The sequence below is a fragment of the Sprattus sprattus genome (assembly GCF_963457725.1).
Source record: "Sprattus sprattus genome assembly, chromosome: 12".
In the NCBI taxonomy this organism is placed as follows: domain Eukaryota; kingdom Metazoa; phylum Chordata; class Actinopteri; order Clupeiformes; family Clupeidae; genus Sprattus; species Sprattus sprattus.
The window spans coordinates 650464-670463 of NC_137910.1; the positions used below are offsets into that span (position 1 = coordinate 650464).

Here is a 20000-nt window from a genome sequence, read left to right on the forward strand (position 1 = left end):
CACACACACACACACACACACACACACACACACACACACACACACACACACAGGAGTAGTTCCAGTGTTATCAGACTATTCTGGTGCACAACCTGTTCTGTGTCACTTTTGTCTTTTAGTTTTCCTTCTGCTTTTCTATCCTTTTTCCAATTCCTATTCCTATTTCATTTCTGTCCTGTTTTTACTGCCTATTTATGCGGTTAATTCAGGTTTGTGTTGAAAAGTAAACACCGTTCATATAATTTAATGAAGGCAGTGTTTAGCTAACTATTTGAAGAGTGGGACAGATCGGTTTCGAACTTCGATGAAATTGAATCTGTACTCCTCATACACCTCATGAATCATGGCATTAAGTTGAGCCAGACGTCTCTTAATTTAGCGTGGGTACGTTTTAATAAGCAGTTATGACCAGAACTGCATGAACAAATATGAATCTACAATGTGTCCAGCTAAAGAACAATGTAGCAGTTTGGCAGACTGAAATATAGCCATCAAGGGTTGCAATGTCAGCCATGTTTGAGAACAATTCAAGTAGAACAGGTTGTAGACTTCTTTGTATTATAGGTATGTGAAATAGTCTTTCTCCCACCAAGTTCCCTGTTTCCAGAAACTCAGAGAAGATAGCCAAAGGCATGACTGATTGGCCCTGTAAGGTTGTTGCTTATTTCCCCTACTACCACAGTGCTTCAGTCTCTGGTGACGTTCTCATAACACAGATTTCATTATCACTGAGACAGCACCTGTCAGCTCAGGATGAACCCCTTCAGCTATGCGTCGTAGCAAACCCCCTCCATTTCTTCAAATCCATTTGGTTTGGGACAGAAATGACAAATCCAAATGGTCAACTGAGAACGGCCCTTAAAGGGAAGTGGCTGAGCTGAATGAGACGGAGAGAGAGAGAGAGAGAGAGAGAGAGAGAGAGAGAGAGAGAGAGAGAGAGAGAGACAGAGAGAGAGAGAGAGAGAGAGAGAGAGAGAGAGACAGAGAGAGACAGAGAGAGAGAGAGAGAGACAGAGAGAGAGAGAGAGAGAGAGAAAGAGAGAGAGATGGAGGCAGAGAGGAAGAGAAAGAAAGAGAGAGAGGAACAGAGACAGTGAGAGAGAGCGAGTGAGAGAGTGAGAGAGATGGAGGCAGAGAGGAAGAGACAGAAAGAGAGAGAGGGACAGAGACAGTGAGAGAGAGAGAGAGAGAGAGAGTGAGTGAGAGAGAGAGAGAGAGATGGAGGCAGAGAGGAAGAGACAGAAAGAGAGAGAGAGAGAGAGAGAGAGAGAGAGAGAGAAAGAGAGAGTGAGATGGAGGCAGAGAGGAAGAGACAGAAAGAGAGAGAGAGAGAGAGAGAGAGAGAGAGAGAGAGAGGTGGAAATAACAGTGTCCTGTCTTAAACAGTACACATACACACACACACTTCTCGCACTAAGTCTGACACTCTTCATGTAGTCTGGAATGTGTCATCCCTGCCGCACGCCTCACTGTCTGCTCCCAGGCAGCACGAGGCGTCAAGACAGACACGCCGGGTCTGAGCCAGACCTGGCCCGGTCCTGGGCCGGAGGCAGCCGTGGTCAGGTTCTGTCTGCTGTGGGAGGAGGTCATGTCTCAGAGGCTGTATGTCAGGAGTTACCATAGCGATAGATTAGATGTTTCTGTTTTGTTTTCAGTGGAATTGTATACATGTCCTACGTGCTATTTATAGTGTATTGTAAAGACAGTTTTGCAAAAAAAACCTGATAAAAAGTGCTGACTAGATGCAATACTGATAGTGACAGAAATACCATGACCAGTAGAGCCTTGGCAACCAAGGAAGAACGTGTTTGTTACTTTTTTCTTTTTTTCTTTAAGTACTTGGCATTGAGGTAGGGCTGGGCAAAATATAAGTATACAGTATAAGGTACACCGATATATTTTTTAAACAAAATAGGACGAGACAATACCATAGATACCAATATAGTTTGATGTTGCGTTCCATAACCTGTTTCTTGTAAAGCTCCCAGTGTTTGCTCCTCTCATCCTCTCTCACACTCATGGCACACACACAAACCCACACACACACACACACACACACACACACACACACACACACACACAACCCTGCCCCCACTCTGGCTCTACGTCTGCAGAAGTCCTCTAGACATCATAGTGGCCAGCAATGGTCGGGATGTTTCCATAAATGTTAAGAGTTGTAAATGGTATAGTTGAGTTTCATTAACACACCTACAGTAAATACTACTTCAGCCCCTTGTCAATAAAGTGTGTAGACACTTAGTATATGTAACTATAGAACTATTTTGAGAAGTGTTTGCACTTTTACGTGATGTCTCTGCCAGTCACCAATATGAGAAGGTAGAGGTTTGTTGTTAACATGTTTAGCTATTACTGTGAACCCATTCGCTTACAATTTGTATCTTATGACAGTTGACCTAGCCTGGTGACACCAGCCTACGTATTTCCGCCTGAATTTATTTCAAGCTCATACTCAGTCTGGCCCAACCCCGTTGACAATCGTCTCCAGGACTCAAAATCCTGTAGGACCAATCAGCGAACAGTTCAGAGCTGTGACGCAAAACTCGCCTTGGAGGAAAAGACACGAAAAGCTATCGGAAAAGTTGTCTCAACTCTCGAGAACGTCAGAAAATTAAAAGGAGAACAAGAGTATTTTCTTGTAAGTTTTATGATTGGAAAGGACGTCGTAGCTCTTCTCCCAACTGGCTTTGGGAAGAGTTTAATCTACCGAATGCTTACTAAACGTTGCTGATTGGTTAAGGGAACTCCAATGATTTTAAACCTCAAGCTAAGCACCCGCTCATCTCGGAAACCAAAATTTATAGCGTTTTGCCAGACTGAAAGACGGAATGAAATGGAGTCACAGGCTGGTAATGGCCAGGCTACAGTTGACCCCTCTCCTGCTGCAAAACAGCTCAGAATGTAGCTGTCTCATTATGTCAATTATCACCATTGGAAGCAGCCACAGTTATCCACTCAAAAAACTCAACCGCTAATTACCTACTTGGTAGAAAATACCGATATACAGTATATCGTATGTGTATATTGATCATAAAACATACAATTATTGGGATTTTGGTCCATATCGCCCAGCCCTACATTGAGGCAAGGATGCCCTCAGTGCTCCATTTCCAATGCTTCCATTTTGAATAAGCATATACTTGGTGCTTTTCCGCTATGTATGGGGAGGGGTGGGTGGTATTCCGGTATTATAGCTGTCTACAGTACTGGGATATTTTGTAGCAGAATTTAATAAAGCAAAAAAAAATCCCAGACTTTCGGCTGTCTGACAATTCCAGTTACTACTAGTCTGCTTAAACATTTTGCTTACAGTTACAGAATGGAATAGCTATGTAACCAGAAATCTGAGAAATTGTTTTAATTATCTGATTAATTAAGAACAATTCCCGGATTTTAAATGGAGCTGACTGAAATATATTTTTGGAGGAAATTTGGTGGAAATTTTGGCACTGTTCCAAATTGGAAATGGAAACAATGGAAAGCTTGACAAAATGCCTTAATGACTATTAAAGTTGTAGGTTCCTGTTTCTTGTTATTTCAGTCATACAGAGGACCAGATGGCAATTGTGCTAGAAATTAGGGGCCATGTCAATTGTCTTATTGTAAATATGAATTTAGAGAAACTCCTCAAACTATGTTTCATGTTCATAATATGATTTAATATGGACATTTTTTTTTTCATACCTTAATCTTTCTTCATCTTCTAACTTCTAACTTTATTTTTGGTCTATATAGCCCACCCCGGTGTAGGAGTCTCTCTCTCTCTCTCTCTCTCTTTCTCTCTTTGTTCATCTCTACGGGTTAATTTGTGAGGGCAAAATGATCTGGTAATGTTGCAGAATCTCATTGGTTTGAATAACCTGTGTCCTTCCAGCTGTCAGGAGGGGCGTTCCTAGGGCGACTTCACTGACTTGATTGCTTAACAGGAAATTATTTAATTGTAGCGTTTTAAATGAGTCAAAGCTTGTGCTTGGAACCTAATTCCCTCTTATTCGTTTTCTTTCCAAGTTGGAATTGTAGAGGGGCAGTACTTAAGTCGACCTCTCTCATCTTCAGATGTTTTGTACAGATCCCCTGCATTTCTGATTCTCATCTCTCTCATTCTCTCCTCATCTGGCTCCCTCCATCCTTCCCTCAACCATGTGTGTGTGCGTGTGACTGTGTGTGTGTGTGTGTGACTGTGTGTGTGTGTGTGTGTGTGACTGTGTGTGTGTGCTCCCTCCATCCTTCTCTCAACCACAGCCGCAAAGTGGAAGTGGAAGTGAGATGAGAAAACGGCAGCAGCCACACATTGAAGGACCCCCCCAGGCTCCCGGCCCCCCCCGGCCTAACACCTGCTGCTTGTGCTGGTGCGGTTGCTGCAAATGCCTCTGGTAAGCCCTCCCCCCCCTAACCCCCCCCCCCACCCGCCACTACCACCACCACACTCCCAAGCACTGCTCTTTCAAGACTGTTACAGTACAGGGCCTAGTTTCCCGAACGCTAAAAAGGACTTGAAATCGGTCGTAAGAGGGATATTGCAGAGCGGTTTCCCGACGCCGCACTTACGGCAATGATGAGTCTATGATGTCGCCAAAATCCACGTAGGCCGTTAAGATACGTCGTTATCGGGAAACGAGGCCCAGTATATTAAGGGATATATACAATACACATTACACCTTAAAAGTTTAAATGTTGAATATGACATTCACATAAGAAAATACCACATAGGGAGGAATGAAACATCCATTTAAAGAGGAAGACATCACCATAAGACTGAAACCAGGTGAATGAAACATCCATTTAAAGAGGAAGACATCACCATAAGACTGAAACCAGGTGAATGAAACATCCATTTAAAGAGGAAGACATCACCATAAGACTGAAACCAGGTGAATGAAACGCCTTCAAAGCGTTCAAATAGAAGCATAAACATGAGCGTAGACTAGACATGAAGGGAACATGACAATGGGTTTGAGTTTCGAAAAGGGAATGTTTGTTTTGAGCACAACATGTTCTGAGGGCCGTGCCCTGATCTCTCAGCGTTGGCAGCGGGCGTGTGAGACCTGCATGGTATACCGGGTCGAAGCGGCCCAGGGTTTGTCTGTTGAGGCTGCTGCTGAGATGGAGGGAGGTTTGTTTGTGCCCACTGAAGTGAAAGAGGCTAATTTGTCTGACATTGTAGCCTTTCTCTGAGGCATCCTTCCTGGAATACTTCCTCTGCAACTTTCCTAGTAGCACAACTGGAGCTCTCAGAGGGCAGATGAACCCTTCTTGAGGGAGAATAGGCGGATTGATTCTGAGAACGGAAGGGTAGCGTCCTGCCCTCGGGCACACATTACGCCCAGTCTTCCGTCTCCTCCTCCCGTTGCACGGACAGACAGCTTGTTATTGATGATATTGATTATTGATGATCGAATCATCAGGATGCCTGTGGAAAAGAGCCCAAGTGCAAGAAATTATTTCATCTACCCGTTGAATCTATATTTGCTATCTGCGTATGTGTGTGTGTCTATATCGTTTACTGTATATGTGTACGCATGAGTGCGTTAACATTTGCTTTTATGTGTGTAACTAAATGCAAACAATGTAATAAAGTGTGTCAATGTGTGTCAATAAACATTCTGGATCTATGAGCCATTTTGATGTGCTACTCCGTCTCCCGTCAGTGCCAAAGATCTCTGCAATCTCTGCTTCCCCTGAACTGTAAATTCCCATGTCCAGGTTTCACAGCAGGGCAGACCAAACAAGGCAAGACTGAGGGCTCTCCTGCAGAGATCAGCATGAACTATTAATAGCAGTTTTATAAATATAAATACTGTATGAAATAAAGAAAACATTGAGGGAGCAGGACAAGCCACTGTTTGTGAGGCCCTGCTTACATGAGCAGAACACCCCCTCTATACCCCCCCCCCACCCCCCCCCCCCCCTCCATCGCTTCTTTGTGGTGCCATTATCTTGTCTGTGAACAGCTATTTCCATCCCGGCATCACATGCCAAACAGCTGTGTCGACCACGGTATATATTTAGCCTCTTTCCTTGCATGTGAAAGCCCTGTGGCTAGTGCACCCAATTATGTTGGCACAATGAAGACTTTGATTGAGAGACAGTGGGGGAAGCTAAAACAGCACCCGTCCATGGCGGAAAATAGACGCCCAGGATTGTTCCGGGCCCTTTTAGGAGGGGGGGGGTCTTAAATGCTTCAATAAAGTGCGATTTGAAAAGATGTTTTTTATTTATTTTTTTGTCGTCTTTGTGATTTTGCCTGTTTTCACATTTGTACTGTGGCTCTCTTTGGAATTGCTGCTTGTACGTCTCCTGATTGTGCTCCTGGTGAACTTTGTTTTCCTCATGGTTGCCATGGTTGCCATGCTGACAGTTGACAGCTCACACAAAACTCAGTGGCAGTTTTTGCTCTTCTCAGGATAGACGAGCACTATAGATTGTTTGGTTCGTAGCCATTGACCTGTAAAAGTGTTGATGTGTGTACAGAGTTGACCAGTGGTTAGACAATAGCACTCCTTGATATTATCCTCCTCGCTAGCTGATCCGCCTCCCTTGTTCCAAGCTAGGGGTTCAATCCCAATGAGGTCTTGTGTTTCTCACAGCATACATAACAGACACAGGACACAGGACGCAGGAAGCAGGAAGGAACATCTAGAAGAGTAGTCAGGAGGTCTGAGATGAGGAGGAGGTCTGAGATGAGGAGGAGGTCTGAGATGAGGAGGAGGTCTGAGCTGAGGAGGAGGTCTGAGCTGAGGAGGAGGTCTGAGATGAGGAGGAGGTCTGTGATGAGGAGGAGGTCTGAGATGAGGAGGAGGTCTGTGATGAGGAGGAGGAGATGAGGAGGTGGTCTGTGATGAGGAGGAGGTCTGAGCTGAGGAGGAGGTCTGTGATGAGGAGGAGGTCTGTGATGAGGAGGAGGTCTGAGATGAGTCAGGAGGAGATGAGATGAGTCAGGAGGAGATGAGATGAGGAGGAGGTCTGAGATGAGTCAGGAGGAGATGAGATGAGTCAGGAGGTCTGAGATGAGGAGGAGGTCTGTGATGAGGAGGAGGTCTGAGATGAGGAGGAGGTCTGTGATGAGGAGGAGGTCTGTGATGAGGAGGAGGTCTGTGATGAGGAGGTGGTCTGAGATGAGGAGGAGGTCTGTGATGAGGAGGAGGTCTGTATGCATAATTCCAAGTCACTTCTCTGTCCTGCAGGAATGACGACAGAGTGGAACGTTCTGACAGGCCTACCTACCCAATGGATCCATTAGAAGACACAGAGGGGCAGTAAGTCACCGGACTCTTCTCTTTACCCCTTACACAGTCTCAGAGTGGGACCGCTTAGTAAAGGCTTTTTTCACCATATAAATCTTCAAGTCTGTTTAAAGAAAAATGTCTCATTTCGCAATCACTAACATTACATTTTCAGTTACACATTCAGTTAACACATCCTCTGGTGATTTTCACTTGTATGCCACGTATATAACATGGCACCTTGGATGGGAAGCTAAAACACTGTGGTATGTGTCAAAGCCATTATGCAAAGGAGTGTGAGATGAATTTGGTGTGATTTTGTTTTGTAATGAGCATCTCTGTACGGTTAAGGCTGCAGTAGCTAGGAAGCAGCACTGCTCTCCCTTCTGTGCTACACGGCTCCACGACCGGCTGACTTCCCCTCCATCAAATGCATGTTTATGTCAAACTGATTGGCTGGTAGCAAATGACATTAGGTGCACACAGAGATAACAGGGATAACAGTCCCTCAGTGTCTCGGTCTGTGAATCAGCCCCTATATGGCTTGTCATTCCGGCATCACGTGCTGCTGATGGGAAGGGAAGGGAAGGGAAGGGAAGAAGTGTGTTGTGGACTCTCTTATCTACTGCAGCTTTAAATGATGGCCCACCATGGTGGGTGCGTGTGTGACCGTACATATAGGAAGGTGTGTGTGTGTGTGTGTGTTTGTGTGTGTGTGTGTTTGTGTGTGTGTGTGAGGGGGCATGTGTAAGTGTAGTGTGCGTGTGTGTGTGTGTGTGTGTGTGTGTGTGTGTGTGTGTGTGTGAGGGGGCATGTGTAAGTGTAGTGTGTGTGTGTGTGTGTGTGTGTGTGTGTGTGAGGGGGCATGTGTAAGTGTAGTGAGTGTGTGAGTGTGCATGCGCTCTGACTCCCTGTATAAGCCAATTAGAGCATGATTCTTTCCCCTCACCTCTTCCACACTTTGAGTTGTTTGTTTCTAACAGCTGTTCCCTCTGAGGACAACACATGGCCGTGCCATTCCTTCCTCTCTAGTGGCCCGCTGTCTCTCAGTCTACTAACACACACACACTCACTTCATAGACACTTATTGCCTCAGTCTACTCACACCACACTCACACTCACTTCATAGACACTTATTGCCTCAGTCTACTCACACCACACTTGCACTCACTTCATAGACACTTATTGCCTCAGTCTACTAACACACACACACACTCACTTCATAGACACTTATTGCCTCAGTCTACTCACACACACACACTCTCTTCATAGACACTTACTGCCTCAGTAGGGATGAGAACCAATAAGATTTTAACGATTCCGGTTCCTTATCGATTCCTGCTTATCGAACCGATTCCTTATCGATTCTCTTAACGATTCTTATAATTTGGTAAGGGGCGAAAAAAGAGCACAAACAGGTTTTTTACATTAATGTTCTTTTATATAAATTTCTAGAATGTTTACATTCACATTTAAATAAAACTTACATAACTTAAATAAAATGTGTTCTGTTTAATATAAACGTTCATACAAATAACAATGCTCCTTCCTTACAGAAGACGTACTAACTGCAGCCTGTAACGATGACAGACTAGCAGCCTCTGAGCCCGTCTGATTTAGAACGTCATCATCAGCTTAATTGGATGGAAATGGAGATTATTTATAGAGCGAACGCTGGTTTGCACAATGAAAAAAATGGCACTAACAAAATCGCTGAATTTTCTGATCTGACATACAGCCCTTGTTATTGAGGTAAAGGACTGTATATTTTCTTGTAGGTTGCTTGGTTGTATTGCTAATAGCGAACTATTATGCTAAACGCTTCTAATAGCAATGTAGAGTCCACTACAAACACAATAACGTACTGAAACATAATTACTTGTATCATGTACAAACTAGGCACTCAGTATATTTAACACTTAGCTATTGCTGCCACTGAATTGGCTACGAGAAACGTATCCATATCGAACTGTCAAACTGAGGGAGCTGCACGCGTTGCTTGCTTATTAACGGAGTCTTTTGTACAGCCTAACCCTACCCTAGGACCAACAGAGGGGAGGCAAGCACTGCCCCTGCCTCTAGCCAACGGTTGAAAATAGAAGATTATACCGTTAAGGTAGCCTAGTTATGTAAGTTGTATATAATATATGACAATGTCTAACATCGCCCATTCTGGTAAGCAATTCAATGCTAAGTTTAGTTATGGTTAACACGAAAACGCAAACGTTTGCTGATAACACACGAGTAACACCGTTATGACTTATGATAAAACATTTTGAGGAGTTTACCTTGGCAAGTAAGGGATGAAGCACCGACGTTAGTTGAGCTGCTGCTGGCATCGAAAACATGACATTCTTGTAATTTTGTACCATGTGTGCTCAAGTGCTTATTCATGGTAGATGTACTTCCTCCCTTTGAGGAAATACATTTTTTACAGAGGTTACAAGTGACCGTGTTCGCATCCGTTCGGGTGAAATAAAGCCACACTTTAGATCGCTTCTGTCGAGTTGCCATTTCTGCTGCGTTCTGACTTTATTATAAGAGTTTGCGCATGCGCAAACGGCACAGAGACCCGTTAACAGACCCGGTTATGAATTTGGCTAACGATTCCAAAGATTCGGCTCATTGGGAACCGGTTCTAAACAAGACCCGGTTCTCGGTTCCCATCCCTATGCCTCAGTCTACTAACACACACACACACTCTCTTCATAGACACTTATTGCATGGGTTCTGTATTGCTTTTAAGGACCTCTGACATGCTGTGGTGATCAATCTGATTTAGACACATGCTCAGTATTATGGCCTGAGGGGCTACCTCAGACAACCAGAGTGCCGTCTTTCTTCATGTTGTTTTTCGTGCTTCCTCTCTCCCAGGCCGCCTACACTGGAGGAGGTGGCCTCCTGGGCACGCAGCTTCGAGCAGGTGATGCGCTCCGTGGAAGGTCGGAACATTTTCCAGGAATTCCTGCGCTCGGAGTACAGCGAGGAGAACCTGCTGTTCTGGATCGCCTGTGAGGACCTGAAGAAGGAGTCCGACCCCGCGGCCATCGACGAGAAGGCCAGGATCATCTACGAGGACTACGTCTCCATTCTTTCGCCAAAAGAGGTAGTGCATCGTCTTTGGTATTCACGTACTCTAAAACCTAAAACACGTGTTGCCGTGAGCGCAGAGGTCAGGGGTCAGACTGACGAGTAGTTTTGCCTTTGCGACTCGATTTGTGTTTCTGTGTTTGCGACTTTAAGTGATCACGGCCTATTATGTAATTCATTTCTTAGGATAGGGTCCAGATAAGGTAAGGGTGTTTTTTTGATACAGTAAAGGCTATTAAGTCATATGATGTTAAAACATTAACATGAAGCATGGCCTAAGGAGTGGGACGAAATGAACAGGCCAATCGTTTTAGCGTAATCCTTTTCACAGACAGACAGACAGACAAACGAACAAACCACACTGAACACATAACCTTAATACAGAAACACTGCCCACCCCTAACCACAAACAGCCCTCCATTGACCCTCACATTAATAACAGAAGGGGGTTTCTGTTCTACCCACCAATCAATTGCATTTGAACTTACTCATTGCTGGTTAATGTTGTTGCATGTGTAGTCACTCCATCGAATCAATACACTGAGGGCCAATACTTTCTGCAATTGTCCGAATGTTCAAACTATTCTCTCATGTTCAGTGTGTTTGTGTGTGTGTGTGTGTGTGTGTGTGTGTCTGGATGTGTCTGTTAGTTGTAATCAATAATAATTCCTTCACGTGCACATGCTCTGTAAAACCCAGCAGAGTTGACTGTTGGCTGAAGACCTCCACACCTTGAGGCAGGATTTCCTTTCCCGTTGCAGGTGAGCTTGGACTCTCGAGTGAGGGAGGGCATCAACCTGACCCTGTCGGAGCCCAGCCAGCTGATGTACGAGGAGGCCCAGCTGCAGATCTACACTCTGATGCACCGGGACTCCTTCCCTCGCTTCCTCAACTCCACCTTTTACCGGGACCTTCTCGAGAACAGGAGAGGCTCCTGCCTAGACACCTAAAAGGCCCTCCCCCCCCCCCCCCCTCCTCCCTCGCCATAGAGCGCAGCCCGTCACCGTAACTTTTTACGAATACGACACAAACAAAAAACTAAAACGAACCCACGCAAAACACAAGGTGCCACAACGGGGTAAAAGGTGTGTGACGTTTTTAAGCTAAGCAATCCTTTGTGCGACTCACTAGAGCTCCGTTCCTGCTCCAGGGCCCTGCGGAGCTCCTCAGGCAACTGAGACGTTGTGGGACGAGATGAAACAAACGATAAACGACAGACACACTCTTGCTTCCTGTACTGTACTTTCTACAGGAACCTTGCTCTTCATTCCTCGTTCACTAATCTCTTTCTCTTTCTCTGCCTGTCTCTCTCTCTCTTTCTCTCTTTCTCTTTTCTTTCCTGCCTGGCACTATCTGTCTCCCTCTCCGTCTTTTGCTCATACTCTGCCCTCCTCTCGTTCTGTCGTTCCCTTCTTCATTTCTCTTCCTTCTAACACCCTCACGATGTCTCGTAATTTAAGGCAGATTTTAATGGCAGTGCCCATTTTCGGTAGGAATGTCGAGCTTGACCACACAGATCAAGAAGAAAAAAAGCACCCTTTTTGCATGAAACAAACAAAAACATGTATTCTAACTTGACGTTTAAGGGTTTTTTGAGAGGACTTTTTCATTTGTTGTCATGGTGACAGGCCCTGCCAAGCTCTCGAGGGACATGGCGGGAACTTAGATTTTATTGCCAACTGTCATTTTTGAAAGGATAGAGGAGAAACCATCGTGACTGCGTCACTTTTCCGTCTCTGGCAGAGTTATGTTAAGTTGGGGAGAGAAATAAAACAACAAACATAAAAACACAACAGCAAGGGCTAGCATTTAGGGTTAGGGCTAGCATTGAGCTAGCCAGGGCTAGCATTGAGGGTTAGGGTTAGGGCTAGCTTTGAGCTAGCAAGGGCTAGCATTGAGGGTTAGGGTTAGGGCTAGCATTGAGGCCGGGCAGCTAAACCGAATCACCGACGTTATTAACCACTGCAAAAATCACATTGCCTATCTTTAAACATGGGCAGGAGAAACAGCTGCTGAAGTCAGTACCAAACATGAGTTTGATACACACATCCATCCTGTCCTTCCCAGATGGTTGTAAAAGAGGGGATGAAAGAGAGAGAGAGAGAGAGAGGGAGAGAGAGAGAGAGGGAGAGAGAGAGAGAGAGAGAGAGAGAGAGAGAGAGAGGTACATAGGTACATAGGTGCTGGTAGTGAGGTGTCATTCTAGCTAGAGCAAAGAAGGGGAGCCTTTTTTAACATTGAAAATAAAAACCGCCATCGATTTGTCAGACTCCTTGAGCATTAGAGAATTGATTCTAGCAGATAAGCAATGGGTTTATTTGTTCATGTTCATACTGTATGTGTGTTTTAGCATATCATTTAAAGGGGAGAGATCCTGACGCCTTGTTTTAGGAGGTAGCTGTACAGTACGTATTTGCTTTAGCACTGCAAAGCTGTCTGCATACAGTGGGTATAGCATTGATGAGAACGTGAACTCTATTCTTTCAAGAATAGGTTTAGTTTGTTTATTGACAGAGAGAAACAAAGCAAAAATCTAACCATAAAGTGGAATCAGATAATGTTTTGGGTTTTAAGTTGAGGAATGTTTTGCCAGTGAAGGTTCTCTCCAGGTTGTTGCATGGCAGATGTGATGTCACGAGACACTAGGGGACAGCAGGCTTAAGCTTTTGAAACTCAGAGATGAAAAGATACAGATGCTGTAATAGAAAGAGAAGGAGAATGCAGCAGTTTTTCTCTCCAGTTGTTGCCAATATTACCCTCCACATGTAGTGTGATGTGGAGACTGTATTACCCCCCACGGAATCTTACCAGGCACATGGAGGTCACATCTCCATGACTACTTTCTTGTGAGTGCAGTCTAGGTTAGGGCTACTCAGACCTACTCCACTCTGCCTGGTGTTTCCGTGGTCCTCAGTTTGACTGTGCGATACATCGAACCATGAATTGTGAATTGGTATTGATTGGTATTGATTGTTGACACTTTGGTCACACCTGACATACAGGTTAAGGGAGTGAGTGCAAATGTGACAGTCCCTCACACCTCAAGGGCTGGGTTCTGATTAACGGGTTTAAAGGTGCGACGCTATCCGGGTTTAAAGGTGCCATGCTATCTGGTTTTAATCAAGTTGTCCATTTCGCAAACCAGGTTCATGAGTACTCTTTTTTGAAGAAGAGGAATCCTTTTTTTTCCCTGAGTGCGATGTCGCAGAACCTCGTCTTTTGGCTCGCTCGAAATGAATTGGTTCAATCAGACCACCTCAGCATGGACCAGTCCTTCTTGAGGACGAGGAAAGGCCGACCAACTCACTTACCTTAAAAGATTCATGTGCCAAGAGCAAGTTGCCAGTGAGCCAGTGAATTGTAATCATGTTTTTTAAATAGCTTTGATGGTTACTTAAGTGCAACTGGATTCTATTATAGATTTCATGCTTTTAAAATGAATCTATAAAATGTACTGTAGCTTCTCGCATTATATTGTCATTCATTATGTAGTTCATACAGACTCTGGCCTATGGGCATTGGTCGCGTAATGCACATAAATGGAAATGCATGCGTCATATTCGTAAACCTTTACAACATATGTAGCTCTATCTGCAGCAGTTAACAGTAACAAACGATTTGCTGGAGACAAAAAAAAATGATAACATAGATTTTGTCAATCTGTTGGTTTTTTAGGTTCTTAAATGTAGACGAGACAGCTTCATGGTGTCGTTGAGCAATGCGTTCACCTGATGGGCAATCATTCTGGAGTGGCAGGTGAAGCCTGTTACTTTTGAGCCATGTGTTAATTGCACAGGGGCTTTCTTTTGCCGGAATGTTCCGTCGGTGGGCCGGAATTTTGTGGAAGGTGTGGGCCGAGGGGTGGATGTGCGCTCTGCTTCTCCGGGAGCGTGTGCATCTCCTGTTACTCTGCCAGACCTGGGAAGCATCAACCATTTCACTTTCGCTTCTGGTGGAGAGGTTGTCCTTCTTTTCTTTTCACAAAACCTTTTTTTTTTTAAGACAAAGGCTTAATGGGGCAACAACGTCAAAGTCCCACCACCACCATCTTGTTTCCTGGATCACTGATTGATTTTATTTGCTTTTTTGTTTTATTCTTATTTTTTAGACGTTCTGTCCTGAGAGTGAAGCTCCACCCCCACACACACACACACACACACACACCTCCTCCCCAGACCAACCAAGAGTAAGCCCTTGAACTGAAACATCATATCCTGCATGACCAGAGGAGCATTGGCCTTATCTGAGTAGTTTCTCTCTCTGAAGAGGCTCGTTAGGTTTCACTACCTCTCTCATGTTCATTAACTTATTTCACATCCGGTGGTCCATGTACAATTTTTATTCTATTTTGAACTACTTGAAGCCTAACACTGTAATTACAATGTGCACAGAAGAAATATATTATGTACTGAGGGTCGATGAAGAGTAGCTGATTTTTTTTCCATTGTTGTTGTTGATATTGTTGTTTTTGTTTCTGTTTCGTTTGTCAATTGTATATTCAGCCGAAATACATTTTTAGACAAATAATTCAGGAAATACACTGTTAAAGGGCTAATCTCATTTTGCCTATGCAAATATGTCAACAGTTGAAAAGGATTGAAAAGTGTATTGTGTGAGACCTTTTCAACAATATTTGGATGGAACAAGGTTTACATTGCCCTTTGCTGATATTCTTCAATCTTGTTCAGCAAAAAACTTTTTTCTTTTCTTATTATGTTTCTATATACATATAACAAATAATATATATAAAAGAGAAAATAGTATATGCCTTCGTGATGAAAAAAAAATAAGATTTAAATAAATATGTGTTGTCTGAAGTGTGGTGTCATTTTGGCATGATAAGGTGGCCGTTTGGTAAGCCTGTGGGTGACACCGTTGGAATGGGTGCTGAGTTGTAGTGGACATCTACCATTGGTGTAGTTCAGCCATGACAAGACATTTGGATTGCAGCACATTCATCAACATTTTTCTTTGATCCAAGAAACAAAAATCTTAAAAGAGCAAAATCGGGGGGGAAAGAACACTTGCATAGATTGATGGCACTGCCCTTACCTTGTGGCATTGGCACTGCCCTTACCTTGTGGCATTGGCACTGCCCTTACCTTACGGCATTGGCACTGCCCTTACCTTGTGGCATTGGCACTGCCCTTACCTTGTGGCATTGGCACTGCCCTTACCTTGTGGCATTGGCACTGCCCTTACCTTACGGCATTGGCACTGCCCTTACCTTGTGGCATTGGCACTGCCCTTACCTTACGGCATTGGCACTGCCCTTACCTTACGGCATTGGCACTGCCCTTACCTTACGGCATTGGCACTGCCCTTACCTTGTGGCATTGGTACTGCCCTTACCTTACGGCATTGGTACTGCCCTTACCTTACGGCATTGGTAAATCATGATTCTCAGTGTCCCTGGACACCCCGCCTCCAGTGTGTCACTGGGTCTATCAAAAGTCTGCCACTGGCTTGCTTAGTGGCACATTAACACTGTTAGCATTAACACTGTTAGCATTAACACTGTTAGCATTAGCTTCCCTAAAACGTGAAATATTTGCAGTTGTCAGTCTTGTATCTTCAGAGACTTGGCAGGTGTTTGGCTCACAGCAGGCCTACGGTCACATGTCAGTGTTATGTACTGTAATACCCCCATGAAAGGCCACTTCTCTTAAATGCTGTAGTGTTCAAGAGGGGCGTCTGGTCCCACCTTCAGAGGCTAAGTGAATCCTAATGCCTCTTCTAAAGGACATGCTGAAATGACGGGACAAAACTACCTCTGGTTTGTTAATCTCACGGTCTGAAGTATTGTGCCTGCAGCCAAATACTTTTATTTTGAAACACCACAACAGAGAACAGATAGTTTTTGTTTCATTGGAAACTCTTGATCACCTTAAAGGCATGGCAAAAACCAGACAATGACTTACTTTAACTTCAGTAGTAGTTGCTATTTTTGTAATTGTGTTATTGAGACGGGCTGGCAAGTTGAGATCGTAGAGGTTTGGACTGGTGGACTTGTTATCGGAAAACTTCAAGGGTTCCGTAGTTAAGTGTTTTTTTGTAACATCATTCAAGGTCTCTGTGGCTTTATAGAATGCAGAAGGTATCCTCACTAGGGAAAACACTTTCACTGTTCTTAACCGTTCCCAACGACCACACTTAAGAGAGGTCGAATCGTTTGTTTTTTGTGCAGTACTCTTGGTAATATTCATTTTAGACGAAATGTGCTTGTGTTGAACCACAGGACAAAAAGCATGATGTTTTTTTTACAAAGTTACAAATTACAGGTTGACACTTAGTAAAAGGAAATCAGCTACTTTTGGTCAGATGTCATAAGCTAGTTACGAGACCACTGAGCTAAACATCGCAGGTCTATCTTGGTTTACTTTTCAATATCCAGTTCAGTTGGGCACATGTGCTGCTAAACAGTGCTGAGTTGGAAGGACTTTGATTGAAAACCCCTCTGGCTGCAAGAACACTCCCTCTAGAGGAGAACTGCCAAAAAGCGTTTATTTTACTGGCATATGATGGATTACAATGAGAAGAGACGCAGAGAAAAGCATATTGACAATGTCGCTAGAGGTTATTACATTTCTTGAGAAAACTAGGTAATCAGAGCTCATGTCTATAAGTAACACATGTCCTGTAATGATGAATTACTGATGAACATGCATGTGGATGACATAAAGAAATATGGAATATTTTCATGTTTCTATCAAAATACTCTTCTGTGTGAGACTAAGGCGAGAGACCAGACAGACTTGTGGAAGATGTGTGGTTTGTTTGAACTTCACATATTTGTCACGGCACACTCCTCATCTTGATATTATTTTGTATATATACACGTAAATATACATTATCCTTCTATCTCAAGATACACTTTTTTGGTATGGCATTTAATTGAATGATATTTATTGATTTAAAATGCCATGAAGAAATCAATGCCTTTGTAGATATCATAGAGTAATGACTTAAGAAAACATTTTGATTGAAAGTTATATTTTATAATCAGCATGCCTTTGCTAAATGAAATCATTTAATTATTTATAACAATCAATACTGTATGAGTATGTATTAAAGTACTGCAATATGCAGACAACTAGTACCATTGAAACTCTTTGGAAAGTTTATCATATAACTTTGTTAGTGATAAATTAACAATAACTATTGCAGTCTTTTTTCCAACAGATTCTTAATAATTGCCTGTATGATAAACATGCTCTTTATATTAATGAGAACAGATGGCTGTATGTCGACTCTGACGACTAGATAGAGTTCAGATTTTGCATGAAGTTCCTGAGTGAGACTCTTACGTATTGTCTCATATGGTTGCTGGTGTACCAGCAGTCATCTTTATGCGTTAAAAAGCTGAACGTGCTGAATAGTAGATATATGACCTTCCTTAACATTTGAGGGTTGGGGTGGGGGTGGGTTGGTTGAACGTGTTGTTTGAAGGTAGCAAGATTCAAATTGGGATAGTCAGGATGGATATACGTAAGGAATTGAAGTGGCAGCGGTTCAGGGTTTGATTATAAAGCAGTTAAACACAGTAGGCACTGTGTTGTTTCCTCAGCATCAACTGACACCTTAGCTGATTTTACAAACAGGTCTAAATGAAATGACACACACCTAGATGAGTTGTACCAGAACACCTGTATGTACTGTGCAGAAGAGATGTACTCGACAACTCGGTGGAAATATATGTTTTCAAGAAATCGAAGGTTGAGCTTCAAGATTTCCGGTGTATGTGTGTGTGCTTGGTGTGTGCCCGTGTGTATGGTATCCAAATAACCTTCAAGAGCTTGTCCATGAAATTGTAGCATATTTATACAAGTGCAGAATGTCTGTGTTTTACAAGTAGGGATCAAATTATTGACCTTGAAGATAGCACAAGAGCGTTCTGGGTTATGATGTGTTTTTCTGCATGTGAAAAAAAAGAAGGATATTGGTGTTAGTTCTCTACTCTATTCTGCATTTTGATGTTTCCTTTTGAAAGGAAATAAACAACAATTGCCTCCTCAATTACTGAAGGTTTTAGGCACCTAAGTGCAAAGTGCAAAAGCATCATTATTATACTCTCTTGATCTACATTTTGCCAATCAAATCTTTGACAAGTTTGAAGAGCATTTTGAAGTGCCAAGTCTTCTCACCCGGTCTAATTTCTTTTGTTATGTTCTGTCTCAGCGTGCCAATATGCAGTACAATATGAGTATCCCTATCCCTGTACACCGGTGAGGGGAGCTCAGGCTCCACTGAATCAATTCTCCCTTTGCAGATGTTTGTATGGTTCATCTTTCCTTTGGATGGATGACTTAGTTCTTAAAAACCAATTACAGACTTAGAGGACTTTGTCGTAAAGGACATGACTTCACTCAAGCCGTATCATGAGTTGATCGTTCTTTCGTCACTATTTTAGAGCTACCACTAGGAGTCACAATGCAGCTATCCTAAGTTGTAGCCACCTTTGGTAAATGCTGTCTATTCGGATTATGGCAAAATGGTGTGATGTGCAGATCGAGAAAGGCTATGGTCGGCAGAATCCCCATGGCCTTTTGTGCCTGTGTTCATTAACGTCCCAACATTTCACAAATATTTTTTGTTATCCTTTCAATTACTTATATAAATGATGTGTAGTTAATTTGTTTTAGAATTTAGAATGTAGACAATACATGTGTGTTATTCACTTTGATTAAGTATTTGAAACATTTTGCCAGTGGTGGTTGATAACAAGATTGTGACAAACCAAATAGATGTTTTATTTTTGTTTTGTTTGTTTGTTTGTTTTTGTTTTTTCAGTCATTAATGCCATGGAGGGTGGGAGTCCTGACTATTGTAACTGCCCTTGAATATTTCTGTGTACTTCAAATAGTGCTGCTAGAAAAAAAATACTGAACTTTAAATGTAACACATTATATGACAATAAACACTTTTGAGACTTTTACCGAGTTTCTATTCTATTGATACTGTGGTGTGTAAGGCTGTGATAAACACTGTTAACCTGACACACACTTCATTTCAAATGTCCCTATTGTAGTACACCAACATGTGCAAATAACACAATGTACTTCAAAGTGTAAGTACGTAGTAAAACATAAGTAGTTATAATGACGTATTAATCCTAGCCCTAATCCCATAACCACCCTGTAATGACATTGCACTTGTTAAGTACACATCACCTAAGGACCCCTAATATAGAGCGATAATAGTAAAAGCGAGGCAAATGTTTATTCCGGTTATTTAGGCCAGACTCCATACATTTGAATTTCAAACATACTCTGTAACAGAGTTTTCGGGACATTCGAGGACATTATTCTTCTTCCCATACGATTCCAGAACATTCTTCTTTCCATACGTTTCCAGGACATTCTTCTTTCCATACGTTGCCAGGACATTCTTCTTTCCATACGTAGCCAGGACATTCCCTCACACTGCGAGGGCACTTCTGTATGGGGTAATGTAGTAAAGTAGTTGAAACATAGTCCCCTCAAGTGGCATTTTTTTATTTAAAACGTGAAGTGTACAATGATTCGTATGCCATCATTTAAATCCCATATAAGACACTTACTTAAAGGGCAACTGCAAGAGTTTTTCAACCCGTGGCCACTTCTATCCTCCTTAACTTTAGCACACTCTTGCCTTTATATAAACACAAACACCCACATGAAATTCTTTCAA

At 42.9% G+C, this 20000-nt stretch overlaps 1 protein-coding gene across 1 annotated transcript in view; it reads left to right on the forward strand.

Moving 5' to 3' along the window:
- Positions 1-11281, forward strand: part of rgs17 (regulator of G protein signaling 17) — a gene marked incomplete at both ends in the record, with an annotated part of 13871 nt that extends 2590 nt beyond the window's left edge. The window contains 4 exons of the mRNA XM_080848633.1: positions 4261-4391; positions 7203-7274; positions 10116-10347; positions 11093-11281. Coding sequence (XP_080704759.1) covers positions 4261-4391; positions 7203-7274; positions 10116-10347; positions 11093-11281 — 624 coding nt within the window. The remainder of the gene's footprint in view (positions 1-4260; positions 4392-7202; positions 7275-10115; positions 10348-11092) is intronic.
- Positions 11282-20000: the final 8719 nt, after the last annotated feature.